This window comes from Piliocolobus tephrosceles, chromosome 14, assembly GCF_002776525.5.
Source record: "Piliocolobus tephrosceles isolate RC106 chromosome 14, ASM277652v3, whole genome shotgun sequence".
NCBI classification, from domain to species: Eukaryota; Metazoa; Chordata; class Mammalia; order Primates; family Cercopithecidae; genus Piliocolobus; species Piliocolobus tephrosceles.
This window is the reverse complement of record NC_045447.1, coordinates 89108948-89123279: the sequence shown is the minus strand read 5'-3', so window position 1 is coordinate 89123279 and position 14332 is coordinate 89108948. Positions and strand designations below refer to the sequence as shown.

Below are 14332 nucleotides of genomic sequence, written 5' to 3'. Positions count from 1 at the left end.
AACCATCCATAGGCACAGGCTAAAAAAGGAACAAGGAAAAGGGTGGCCTACCAGAATAGAAAACTTTTTTGATAATATCCACCCTACTCTAGCCAGACACAAAAGGCAAAACCGTCCTCCTTCATGGTGTTAGCTGGGTGCGGAGCTAGACTTCCAGAAGATCCATCCAGCATTAGCAAGGCAGGGTGAGTCACCCCTCCACGTCACCCATGGGGGTTGGATCAGTGGAACCAAATGGGGAGCTGCACTTTCGCCTCCACCTGGCAGCACTCAGGTGGAAAGAGGCAGTGTGCAATGGCGCAGGTTGGCACTTCACCTTCCTTACTCAGGTGGTGTGAGCTCCTGTCAGCAGAACCCAGTGGAAAGATGAACTTCTGCCCACAGCTAGCAGCAATGAAACTTAACCGGCACTCTCCTTGACCCCCTCTTCCCACAATGGACCAACTTCCCCCGCAACACAGCATCAGCAGGGCCTAGCAGGAAGCAGAGCATCCGCCCCCACCTGAACCTGCAAGCTATACCGGAACAGGGTGACTGCCTGCAAAAGAAGATTAAATAGGATCTACAGCCTTATAACACAGGATCTAAAATGTCCTGGACACAACTGAGAATCACTTGTTATACCAAGAACCAAAAAAGTTTCAACTGACCAAGAAAAATGAATCAATAGACACCAATACCGTGATGACACAGATGTTGAAATTATCTGACAAAGAATTTAAAGCAGCGTTATTAAAAGGCTTTAAACATAGTATTGCAAACAGGCTTGAAACAAGTGAAAAACTAGAATGCCTCAGTAAAGAAATAGAAGATTTGAAAAAAGAACCAGATGGAAATTTTAGAATGGAAAAAATACATTAATCAAAATTTGAAAACTCACTGGATTGGCTCAGTAGCAGAGTAACTATGACAGAGAAAATAATTAGTGAACTTAAAGAGAACAATACAAACTATTCTCAACAACAGAGAGAGAATAGACTGAAAATAAATGAATGAAAATGTGGAACAATAATGAAAGATCTAATATTCATATCTTTGAAGTCTCAGGAGAAAGTGTGGGACTAAAAAAGTATTCAAAGAGGTAATGGTTTAAAAAAAAAAAAACTTCTCAAATTTGGTTTAAGACATAAAACTTCAAGAATCTGAGCAATCCCCAGAGTAAATAAGTCTGATAAAAAATACAGAGATGGAACAAATTACAAATTACAAAAGCAAAAAAGGTAATATCACTGTAAACCCTGCAGACATTAAAGAGATAAAAGGATATTATGAACACTCATTATACAAATAAATTTGGAAAGTTAGGTGAAATTGACGATTTCCTAGAAAGACGTTGCTTACCAAAACTAACACCTAATAGTCCTATGTCTATTAAATAAATTAATCCATCATTGAAAAACCTTCCACTAAAAAACACTCTTAAGTGCTGTTGGCCCAATTAAGTAGTTCTGGAGTGGAGCTGAGAATTTGCCTTTCTGACAAGTTCCCAGGTGATGCTAATACTACTGGTTTAAGTACCATACTTTTAAAAGCTATAGGCTACTTTTCTAAAATCACGATTAGCTTGAGAAGCATGTACCTTTTAGAGTGTGACAATGACACATTTGTGTTCTTTACAAATAGTCTGACTTTTAATTATTTATCTAGAAGAGCTCTTTGCTAATTAAATATCTTAACTCTTTGCCAAAGACATTACAGGTATTTCCCCCCATGAGTCATGTATCTTTCAAACTTATCTGTAGATATTTCATCTTCTAAAAATTTTAAATTTTTGTGTAGTCAGGAGAGAATCAAAGTTATAAGTAAAGCAAGGTTAGCCATGGGTTTCTGACTGTCAGAGCTGGTAATAGGGACGTAGGAGTTCACTGTACTTTACTTTTTTGTATGTTTGAAATTTTCCATAATAAAAATGTTTCACTCTGGTTTATCAGTATTAGAGTTTCAAAGTGTTACCTAAAATATTTGTTATTAGGAGTTTTGAAGGGAAATAAAATTGTGGTCTATATATTTACAGAATCCTGGATATACGCATCACAAAATGTTTTGCTATATTAATTGCAATTTTTGTGTGTTTGTTTAAAGTGCTTGAAGCACTTAACATGGAAAAAATGATGTCAGTCATTTCCTGCTGGATGGAAAGCGCAACACTCTCTGTGGTATCAACAGACCGGGAAAGTGCTGAGGAAATTCCCATTTTAATCATCGAAGGTTTTCTTCTTTTTAATTATAAGTAAGCATCTCCACTCTAATATTGGCTCTGAGTGAATGGGGGGAAGAAAAACCCTTGTGAACTAAGTATGCTGTTATTTTAGGCCCCTTGACACTATATGGAATAGAAGCTATTTCCTGACTATTCCATATGAAGAATGTAAAAGGAGGAGGAGGTAAGTTTGAAATCATCTTTGTGAGTTGTAATTCAAAACAAAAAATTTAGAAGAAAAATGAGGACAGCAACATTACTGAGCAATGTCATTTTTCATAGACAGGAAGCCTTAACTCTTCTTTATAAAAGGAGCAAAACCTTTTTCCATAAATGGTCATCCGCACAGAGTAATGCAAATTACTTTCTAAGAAAAGGGCCTTATATCAAGCTTTTGGCTCATTTCTCCTAAATCCTCAAACAAAGCAAGCCCATGGTGATTATGATTTTAATGTGAGTGAGCCTGTTCTGCCACAGCTACAGAGAACACCAATTAGTTCAAAGCTTAATCCAACCTAGTGGTCTCTCCATCATTATTTACACTATTTGTCTCTTAATTCTCTTATAAAGCACTAGAAGGAAAAAGGATAATTAAGAATGATAGTGGATTACAAAATTAATTTTAGGATCAGAGAACTAAATCCACGTTACTACTGTCTTTCTAACTGCCACTGGGTTAAAACGTGTAGCATACTGTTTAGATTCAGCCTCTGAGTGATTTCTCCATTATCCTGACCATTCATATTTTACTTTATCAATTGTGTGTTTCTGTCAACATAAAGTTTCCTACATGTTTTGATAGTACAAGGGTCTATGAGCCTCCAGACTCTCCGGGATACTTTGATGGCCACGTGTGGCCCATGTATCTAAAGCACAGACAAGAAATGCAAGACATCACATGGGAAGTTGGTAAGTGCCTTTTCTCCCTCTGTTCAAAAAGTCCCCCTTTTACTTGTCATTTGCCTCAAAGTATAGAAAAGAAAGGACTCATACAAAAGTATAAAGGGACACTTAAGCAAGAACACTCTGGGCTTCTGCTCTTCCATAGCTGGTTCTCCTGGTTTCTGTTTCTCTCTGTGGCTCTCATCAGCTTCTGGATGGTTATTCATTCAACCAGTATTGAGTGAATGCCTTCTGGTGCTACCCTGGAGATGGTGAGGGGAATAAGGCAGACCCAGCCCCTGCTGTCATGCAGGTGACATTCTATCGTGGAAACAGGTGCTAGAGACACCAGCGGCCCAAGCCTGTCCTTTCCAGCTGCTGTAAGTTCTGTGACACCAAGCTCTAGGGGACTGCCGAGATCCCAGTAGTCAGGGAAGGCTTCCTTAAGGAAGTCACATTTAACCAAACTTCGATGAGTTTAACTGAACAAAGGAGATGGATTGGGGAATAGAAGATCACCCCAGAAAGTGGGTATGGCACAGGAAAGGACCGGGGACAGGAAGGAATGAGAAGCCCCTGAAAGAAAGCTGGTGTTGAGAAAACTTTCTGGTAAAGAAAACTAAGGGAGCACATTGATGCTGGTGATACAGGCAGGGTCCAGACCCTATAAGGCCAATAGTCTAGGTAAGGACTTTGATCATTATTCTCAGAGAAGTGGGAAGCTCTCTAGAGAGAAGTTTTAAACAAGGACATGATTGATAAAAATTCTTTTTAGTTAAGACCCCTCTGGCTGTGTAGAGAATGGGGGAGGATAGATTTATAGGGTGTGATGTTAGACGCCTGCACTCAGTAGAAATGGGTGATAGAACAGCTATGGAGGGGGCGGGAAGATGACAGATGCCTCAGCAACTGACGGATGTTAGAAAAAAGTGAAGGCATTGCAGACCTGTTAGGGAGGAATGCATGTCTGTTTTGCACATAATGAGGTTGAGGTGCCTGGGAGACATATGTAGCAATTTGGAGGTAAGCATCTGGATCTGTGGGCTTGAGCTAAGAACAGATCACTGGAATAGGGCACTCAATGCAGAGAAGATGGCTGAAGGCTGTTCTATAAGGCAAAGGAGTTAGAACTGATGTATACTTTTCACAATAAAGGGGACTTCTCCACGTTGTGAGAAGCCTGTTGGCCTCCAGGATAGGTAGCTATGTCAGAGCCGTGTGGAATGCATACAGAGTGCTTATCCCCAGGGCCGATGCTAAGATTCTGGCTGCACCACGTCCACCTTGGACCATTGGTTGCAAGAACATCCTCTTGCTTCCCTTCTCTCCCTTTTACCAAAAATGCAAATCTAATCAGGCTCTTGCCCTGCTTGAATACCTTGAGACGTCTCCAGATCTTTGAGATACAATCCAAACAGCCAGACATCAAGGCCTCTAACGACTGAGGTACTGAGGTACAGTCTTGCTCTAGAATCTCATCTCACATTGTTCCCAGAGCTTCCCCATATTCTAGCCATTCCAAATGGTGCATCACTGCTCTTGCCTCTCCCTGCTGTTTTCTGACCAGAAGGCCCTTTCCTTCCTTTAACCTAGACAACTTCTACTTTTTCTCCACAGCTGCTTATGCCAGTTTTATTAAAAATACATCTCTTCTCTGATAGCTGAAAACACACACACACACACACAAATACGTATTTTCTGAGCCTGGTGAATTCTGAGTTAGTACATATGTTGCAGATCCCAGACCACTGCATGGTTTAAGAAGCTTCCCAGGTGATCCTCATGTCTAAGTATGTTGAAGAATTACTCCTTAAGTGACCCTTTTGGGTGAACACCTTCAGTGCCTCAAAAGTGCCATATGCAGAACACACTTTCTTTCTTCTGTTTCATTCCTCTTTTCTTCTTTCTTTCTCTTCTCTTTTAATTAAATAATTTTCACATAAGCCAGTGTGGATTTATCTGTAATAATCCAGCATTTTTGACCTATTATACCTGGCTAGCATCTACTTCTTTCTTTAATCGCTATTAATTTTCTTTTAAGTTATGGTCCTGGGTGCCTTGGTTAAACCTGTTGGCATTTACAAGAGACGTTGGGTGCCAAAGTAAACATTGTATATTAATAAGCCTGTTAGCATTTGAACCGCTCTCTTTTCCCCTTCGTAGTGTACCTAGATGGAACAAAATCTGAAGAGGACCTCTTTTTGCAAGTATATGAAGATCTAATACAAGAACTAGCAAAGCAAAAGTGTAAGTATTGTGCTAACAAAGTGGAAGGTAGAGGAGAAACAGCCAGGAAAATAGTTCATTACAGAATGCTAATGTAGGAGTGATTGCGCTCATCCATTCTTTGCTTTGAGGACAATTCAGAATCAGAAATTCTGGGGGGAAGGTTTCGAGACTCAGTTAGTTTGTCTGTCTGTTTTTAGGGGTTACATCTCTTAATGCTATTTATGTGATTTACTTTAAAATGTTTAGTAGATGGCTGTACCAAATGGGACTGGAAGTATCCTTTGGGCAGAGCATAATTAAAATGCTGATGATTTTGTTTTAGTATGTCCAGAGCTCCCCGTTTCTTTTATTCCCTTAAAGATTTCCATAAAATTTCTACTTTCCAAATACCTCAAAGATAAAACATTTTAAAAAGTATTATGAAGTGTTTGTTTAAGGTTTTCATATTGGACAGCACTTTCTGCAAGTGCCAGAGATTTGCCTAAATATGGCTTCAGCAGAAAGACAGTACAGGGGTAATGGTGGCTTCAGACCCAGCTGGATTAACCCGTTTATCCTAGTGTTCCACTGTTGGAACCCTAAGCTAGTAGGAGTTATTTACATCCTAATGCTCAAGGTCATCACCAAGGTCTGGTTTTTCACACAAAAAAATTTGCAACTTCCAACATTAATGGGTTAAGGAACTCAAATAAGGTCCTCAGGACTCTGCTTCTATTCTACTTTCTATTTAGGGTTTATTTTGAAGTCAGGCTCTCCACTGACCTGTTGTCTGTTGACAACAACATCCTCCTAGGTCCATCAGTCCCAGTGTGAAAAGATACCTTTTTCAAGATTTGACCATGAGTTGATAAATGTTGGAGCCGGGTATTGAGTACAAGGAGGTTCATATTTATTCTCACTTCTTCTGCATAAATTTGAAATTCTTTATCTTAAATCATTTTCTAAAAAGCAGTGTTCTGTTGTAGCCCAGATGATTGGTCCTGCTGGATCACATGACTTGCCAAAGCGATCGTTATGGCCAGAGAGATGGCATACTCTGATTGGCGAGGTCTGGATCACGTAACCCATCTTGTAACTGAACACCCCACCTAAGACCTTCTGATTTTAAAAATTTCCCTGGCCAGGTGCAGTGGCTCATGTTTGTAATCCCAGCACTTTGGGAGGCTAAATTGGGAGGATTGCTTGAGGCCAGGAGTTCAAGACCAGCCTGAGCAACATAGTGAGAGAGACTCCGTTTCTACAAAAATTAAAATTTTTTAAAAATTAGCTGCCAGGCATGGTGGCTTACACCTGTAATCCTAGCATTTTGGGAGGCCAAGGCAGGTGGATCATGAAGTCAGGAGATCAAGACCATCCTGGCCAACATGGTGAAACCACATCTCTACTAAAATACAAAAAATTAGCCAGATGTGGTAGTGTGCACCTGTAGTCCCAGCTACTCAGGAGACTGAGGCAGGGGAATCTCTTGAACTCAGGGGGTGGAGGTTGCAGTGAGCCGAGACTGCACCACTGCACTCCAGCCTGGTGACAGAGTGAGACTCTGTCTCAAAAAAACAAAACAACAACAAAAAAACTAGCGGGGCATAGTAGCACGCACTCATAATCTCAGCTACTCAGGATATTGAGGTGGGAGGATTGCTTGAGCCCAGGAGGTCAAGGCTGCAGTGAGCCATGATTGTGCCATTGTACTCCAGCCTGGGAGACAGACAGCCCTATCTCTGAAAATTAAAAACTTAAAAATTTCCCAAAGAGAAAGCAGGGCAGGAGGTAGAAACCAGAAGAAGGTCGAAAAAACATGCTGAAAGGACAGAACTGTAGATCTAGCTGTTGTTGTATTTGAACTATTTGAATTAAAAGAATTTCCATGGCTAACACCGGCAAAATGCAATCATCAACTGGCTCAGAGAAGACAGTATGACTCACTCCAGCAGTGAAGAACATTATATGTTTTTTTGGTGAGAGGCAACTGCCCTAATCCAAATGTTGTCCGTCCTCAATAAGAGACTGAACCCAACTAGGCAGCTCATTGATCTTAAATATTGTTGATTTCAGGATCAGCCCATCATATAGGCATGAACCCATTTGAAGGAATTTCAGGACCATTTTAAATTTTCTTCTTGCAAGTAGAATTTAGAATCTTTGCCAGATATGCCCGCCCACTCCTGCCGTCTGTTACTTTGATGAAAGTCAGGCCTCCCAAAATGAATCTCAGAGCACCAACGTGAGTGGATATAGAGGGTGTGGGGTGAAGGGAAGGGCTCAGCCTTCATAAATGATAGGACATGAGCCAGAACCACTTCTCTGAGAGTTACTGGCCCCCCTTTGTGTCCCTAATGAGGCACTTCCAGAAGTGTTTCAGCTGTTGGACACCTGTAGCTCTTTGTCTTCTCAGCAATGGCCAGTGCTTGGGTCCAACTTTCCTTTATGACTAAGTCATACACTGGAGTTTGGCCTTATGATCTACCTACTGATAAAGATGAAAGTAGCCTTGGTCATGTAGCTCAGGTAAATTGCAACCAGTTCTGTTCCAAATTCAGCCTTCACCATCTGTTCCAAGGCCCAAATACAGCTGGCATGTTTTGACAGGTGCTGCTAGCCCACAAGAAAGTGCATTTCCCTATGTTGTGATGCCCCTCCTCTTTCCTTCCCTACATCCTAGAGGCAGGCAGGAAAGTATTTAGCTATGCCATTTGAGGCTTCTAGATACTAGATAAAGTTAAAAAAAAAAAAAACTTAAAAGAGGGATGAAAACAGAAATACATCAGCTTTTCTTACCTCTAACATTTGTGCTGTTTTTTCTCAGTTACATAAATAAGTTACCGTTTTATTTCTAGTAACCTATCACCTTTCCTGGTTCTTCCATCCACAGTAACCTGGCAAAGCCGTCCTGAAGGTACCCTCAACGTAGCCTGGTTTAACCCTGAGTATGACACACACTGAGCCAGCTGGGGAGACCTTTCCTGTTTCCAGTGACTGATCTTCAGGGTTTTTTTTTTTTTCTCACATCTCATAAACTTGTTTAGCTAATATTTCAGTCTTAAGTACATAAAATCATAATTATGATAAAGTAATAATAATGAAGGGGAAACAAGAAAGACTGAGTTTAATTGTTAATGAAACAATAAATTATTCAGCAGAGTAAGGGAATGGAGTTATGCATTTAATTTAATCCTTATTTAAATCCACAGTGTGAGGCAAAATTTAATCATTTCCTTATTCTTACTAAAACAAAGTAGTCTAGCCACCAGGAACATTCAAACTCCCTTTAAAAACATTTATTTTCACCTCATTATAAAAGCATATTATTTTTAAAGGTTTTTTATTTAATTTTATTTATTTATTTATTTTTATTTTTTTGATATGGAGTCTTTTTTCTTTCTTTCTTTCTTTCTTTTTTTTTTTTTTTTTGAGACAGAGTCTCGCTCTGTCACCCAGGCTGGAGTGCAGTGGCGCGATCTCGGCTCACTGCAAGCTCCACCTCCCGGGTTCACGCCATTCTCCTGCCTCAGCCTCCCGAGTAGCTGGGACCACAGGTGCCTGCCACCACGGCTGGCTAATTTTTTATATTTTTTTAGTAGAGACGGGGTTTCACCATGTTAGCCAGGATGGTCTTGATCTCCTGACCTCATGATCCGCCTGCCTTGGCCCCCCAAAGTGCTGGGATTACAGGCGTGAGCCACCGCGCCTGGCCAATGTGGAATCTTGTTCTGTTGCCCAGGCTGGAGTGCAATGGTGTGATCTTAGCTCACTGCAGCCTCCACCTTCTGGGTTCAGGCGATTCTCCTACCTCAGCCTCCCGAGTAGCTAGGATTACACGTATGCACCACCACGCCCTGCTAATTTTTGTATTTTTGTCAAGACGTGGTTTCATATGTTGGCTAGGCTGGTCTTGAACTCCTGACCTCAGGTAATCTGCCTGCCTCGGCCTCCCATAGTGCTGGGATTACAGGCATGAGCCACCACACCCTGCGTTGTTAAATGTTTATTATAAAGCAAAAGGGAGGAAGTAATTACCTGTGTTCTCTTCAGTCATTACTGTTAACATTTTAATGAGTACACATCCAGTCTTTTTACTGTTCACATCAATCTCTCTTTTACAAGACTGCAAGGGCAGTGTGATTAATCAGCCATGCTTATCTCTGTTTTTAAATTAGTATTTAATTTTTATGCAGCTTTATGGAGTTCATTATATAATGAAACTCTATAATATATAATATATAGCTCTTCCAGTTAAAGACAAAAATCAAGGCTGAGTTCTGTTTTGTACACAGAAGAGAAATATAAGACTTGACATTGACCTTTTAGTAGAGAAGAAAGATGTCACATGTCTAGTTTCAAATCAAAGGAATAAGAAGTTGCAAAATAAAATTTAATTATCAGATGTTTGCATTGTTCTCATTAAATTTAAAGTTTAATCTCATTTTTTATCTCATTAAAATGAGATAATCTCATTTCTCAATATCTCATTAAAGATAATCTCATAATTATCTAGTACAGTACTCCAAATTAACATAAGATCACTTAACCATTTCCCAATTGTTGTCTATTTACTGTTGTTACAGGTGTTTCACATGGATAAATCACATGCTATAACAAAATATCTACATGTATTCTTTATTGGTTTTCTTCTTTTTGAATTATATCTCTGGAGTAAATTCCCAGAAGTGTCACTTGTGTAGTGAAAGGATGTAATCATTTTTACATTTTACGTATTTCAAAAATGAAATACTACACTAAAAAATGTGTGTTCTCCAATATGAGCTGTGTAATAAGAATGTGGTAGGTTTATCATTGAATTTCTATGCCAAATCAAGTATTCCACTGGGCTTCCTTCGTTTAAGAAAAGGGATTAAAGGTAATAATACGTTCCCCACATCAAGGGTAACACTCCAAAACAAGGATTATACTGCAGACAGCTACCCTTTGTGGTTTTATTCTAGTCTTCAAACTATTTCATTCCTGAAGTCAAGGATTACTATACCAATTGCAAGTGATTTTGGATATCTATCTGATATTTTCAGGTATGCTTCAAATTTAATGCAGGGATTAAAAGAATGGGACTTGGACTCAATTTAGTTCTTTACAAGAAACCAGCATTTTTGGCTCCAGAATCCCCATAATTTAAACATCCTTAGATTTACTGTTGTTGATGTACAGATTTAATAAAATGAGAATTGGAATTCTCCATTAATTTCTTTTTATGTTTATTCCCAAGGTTTGCAAGTAACAGCATAAAGACGGAATGCAGCAAATCCTTCCTGAAGTGAATTAGGAAACTCAAAGGAGTAATTTAAGAACCTTAACCAAGATACAAGGTGTACTGTGGTACAATGACAGCCATTGTTTCATATGTTTGATTTTTATTGCACATGGTTTTCCCAACATGTGGAACAGTAAATATCCATGCCAGTGGACAGGACTCTAGCTTAGCAAGTTGCTCCCTCTCCAGGGAGCACATAGGTACAGCAGAGCTCACAGTGAGTCAGAAAGTCTCCACTTTTTGAACATAGCTCTAAAATGATGATTGTCAAACTTTTCTAACTGGAGCTCAGAGTAAGAAATAAAGATTACATCACAATCCAATATATGTAGAATTCATTGTATGTGTATTTGTGTGTCTGTAGGTGTGTATATGTGTGTATGATACATACATATATCAAGTATCATAGGACATTGACCTTATATATTATGAACTGTGATGTTTTTCCATCTTTAATTTCAAAAAGTATATTGATCACATCACAATTTGGAAAATGTTGCTCCATACCATCCCATACCACACTCACCACCTGCAAATAATAGCATTACTAGTAGCTGCAGTCACAATGAATAAATCAACAATTTGCTACAAGATCTAGGATTATTTGTGTATTTTGGTAGGGGAGTGTGTGTGTGTGTGTGTGTGTGTGTGTGTGTGTGTGTGTGTTTGCATGTATCTAATACCATTGTATCTCATTGTTGAGACTTTGTTACAAATAGGGTTTCTGGGTTTTTCTTCCCCCACTCCTGGTTCATTTTGTTTTTGTCAAACCAGTGGTCTAAAATCACAGAAATAAGCAGTTACTTCAATCATGTGGAATCCAGGGGACCTATCTTTGGAAAGCACAGGAAGGAGGTCTGAACTGTGTGATCTCTTGAGGCTGCTTTCAATGCTGGAATTTAAATTATGTACTGGACAATCTTTTGCTTATTAATAACAAAAAGATTACACACAACCATCTCAATTTTCTTTTTTTTAGACTTTAAGTTCTAGGGTACATGTACACCATGTGCAGGTTTGATACATAGGTATACATGTTTCATGTTGGTTTGCTGCACCCATCAACTCGTCATTTACATTAGGTATTTCTCCTAATGTTACCCCTCCCCGAGTGATCTCACTGTTCAGTTCCCACCTGTGAATGAGAACATGTGGTGTTTAGTTTTCTATCTTTGTGATAGTTTGCTGAGAATGATGGTTTCCGGCTTCATCCAAGTCCCTGTAAAGGACATGAACTCATCCTTTTATATGGCTGCATAGTATTCCATTGTGTGTATGTGCCATATTTTCTTAATCAAGTGTATCATTGATGGACATTTGGGTTGGTTCCAAGTCCTTGCTATTGTGAATAGTGCCGCAATAAACATAAGTGTGCATGTGTCTTTATAGTAGCATGATTTATAATCCTTTGGGTATATACCCAGTAATGGGATCACTGGGTCAAATGGTATTTCTAGTTCTAGATCCTTGAGGAATCGCCACACTGTCTTCCACAATGGTTGAACTAGTTTACCCTCCCACCAACAGTGTAAAAGTGTTTCTATTTCTCCACATCCTCTACGGCATCTGCTGTTTCCTGACTTTTTAATGATTGCCATTCTAACTGGTGTGAGATGGTATCTCATTGTGGTTTTGATTTGCATTTCTCTGATGACCAGTGATGATGAGCATTTTTTCACATGTCTTGGCTGCCTAGATGTCTTCCTTTGAGAATTATCTGTTCATATCCTTTGCCCACTTTTTAATGGGGTTGCTTTTTTCTTGTAAATTTGAGTTCTTTGTAGATCTGGATATTAGCCCTTTGTCAGATGGGTAGATTGCAAAAATTTTCTCCCATTCTGTAGGCTGCCTGTTCACTCTGATGGTAATTTCTTTTGCCATGCAGAAGCTCTTTAGTTTAGTTAGATCCCATTTGTCAATTTTGGCTTTTGTTGCCATTGCTTTTGGTGTTTTAGCCATGAAGTCCTTGCCCATGCCTATGTCCTGAATGGTATTCCCTAGGTTTTCTTCTACGGTTTTTATGGTTTTAGGTCTAACATTTAAGTATTTAATCCATCTTGAATTAATTTTTGTGTAAGGTCTAAGGAAGGGATCCAGTTTCAGCATTCTACACATGGCTAGCCAATTTTCCCAGCACCATTTATTAAATAGGGAATCCTTTACCCATTTCTTGTTTTTGTCAGGTTTGTCAAAGATCAGATGGTTGTAGATGTGTAGTGTTACTTCTGAGGCTTCTATTTCTGTTCCATTGGTCTATATATCTGTTTTGGTACCAGTACCATGCTGTTTTGGTTACTGTAACTTTGCAGAATAGTTTGCAGTCAGGTAGCATGATGCCTCTAGCTTTTTTCCTTTTGCTTAGGATTGTCTTGGCAATGCAGGCTCTTTTTTGGTTCCACATGAACTTTAAAGTAGTTTTTTCCAATTTTGTGAAGAAAGTCATTGGTAGCTTGATGGGGATGGCAGTGAATCTATAAATTATCTTGGGCAGTATGGTCATTTTCACTAATGATTCTTCCTATCAATGAGCATGGAATGTTCTTCCATTTGTTTGTGTCCTCTTTTATTTCACTGAGCAGTGGTTTGTAGTTCTCCTTGAAGAGGTCCTTCATATCCCTGTAAGTTGGATTCCTAGGTATTTTTTTCTCTTTGTAGCAATTGTGAATGGGAATTCACATATGATTTAGCTCTCTGTTTGTCTGTTATTGGTGTGTAGGAATGCTAGTGACTTTTGCACATTGATTTTGTATCCTGAGACTTTGCTGAAGTTGCTTATCAGCTTAAGGAGATTTTGGGCTGAGATGATGGGGTTTTCTAAAGATACAATCATGTCATCTGCAAACAGGGACAATTTGACTTCCTCATTTCCCAACTGAATACCCTTTATTTCTTTCTCTTGCCTGATTGCCCTGGCCAGAACTTCCAACACTATGTTGAATAGGAGTGGTGAGAGAGGGCATCCTTGTCTTGTGCAGGTTTTCAAAGGGAATGCTTCCAGTTTTTGCCTATTCAGTATGATATTGGCTGTGGGTTTGTCATCAATAGCCCTTATTATGTTGAGATACGTTCCATCAATACCTAGTTTATTGAGAGTTTTTAGCATGAAGGGCTGTTGAATTTTGTTGAAGACCTTTTCTGCATCTATTGAGATAATCATGTGGTTTTTGTCATTGGTTCTGTTTATGTGATGGATTACGTTTATTTATTTGTGTGTGTTGAACCAGCCTTGCATCCCAGGGATGAAGCCGACTTTGAGACAGTCTCATTCTGTGGCCAGGCTGGAGTTTGGTGGCATGATCTCGGCTCACTTCAACCTCTGCCTCCTGGGTTCAAGCGATTCTCCCACCTCAGCCTCCCAAGTAACTGGAACTACAGGCGCGCGCTACCGTGCCCAGTTAATCTTTGCATTTTTGGTAGAGATGGGGTTTCAGGATGGTCTCTATCTCCTGGCCTAGTGATACACCGGCCTTGGCCTCCCAAAGTGCTGGAATTAGAGGTGTGAGCCACCATGCCCAGCCAACTCTCTCAATCCTTGAAATATATTGTTACATAAACCATTCTCTGCAGACTCAGTAAGCTCTCATTATTTCTTTATTTCTAACTAGCTTGCACTCACTTGGTGATGACTGGACAGTTCTTTGGCTCCCACACACTACAAAAAATACAAATAAAAACAAAACCCAGGTTCAAATTACAGTTCATCCACTCAGTAGCTATGACTTCAATCAAGCCATTTAAAGTCTTGGTTTTCTCTTTTTAAG

At 39.5% G+C, this 14332-nt stretch overlaps 1 protein-coding gene across 5 annotated transcripts in view; it reads left to right on the top strand.

Annotated features, from left to right (window-relative positions):
- Positions 1-11526, top strand: part of NMRK1 (nicotinamide riboside kinase 1) — a 29843-nt gene extending 18317 nt beyond the window's left edge. The window contains exons 5-10 of one of the 5 annotated variants that reach the window (XM_023213301.3): positions 2083-2230; positions 2313-2384; positions 3003-3109; positions 5246-5329; positions 8181-8204; positions 10527-11526. In XM_023213301.3, the coding sequence (XP_023069069.1) occupies positions 2083-2230; positions 2313-2384; positions 3003-3109; positions 5246-5329; positions 8181-8204; positions 10527-10546 (455 nt within the window). In that variant the 3' untranslated portion in view covers positions 10547-11526. Of the gene's footprint in view, positions 1-2082; positions 2231-2312; positions 2385-3002; positions 3110-5245; positions 6534-8180; positions 8205-10526 lie in introns of those variants that run through there. The other 4 variants (XM_023213302.3, XM_023213305.3, XM_023213300.3 and 1 more) reach the window with 4 other exon arrangements.
- Positions 11527-14332: the final 2806 nt, after the last annotated feature.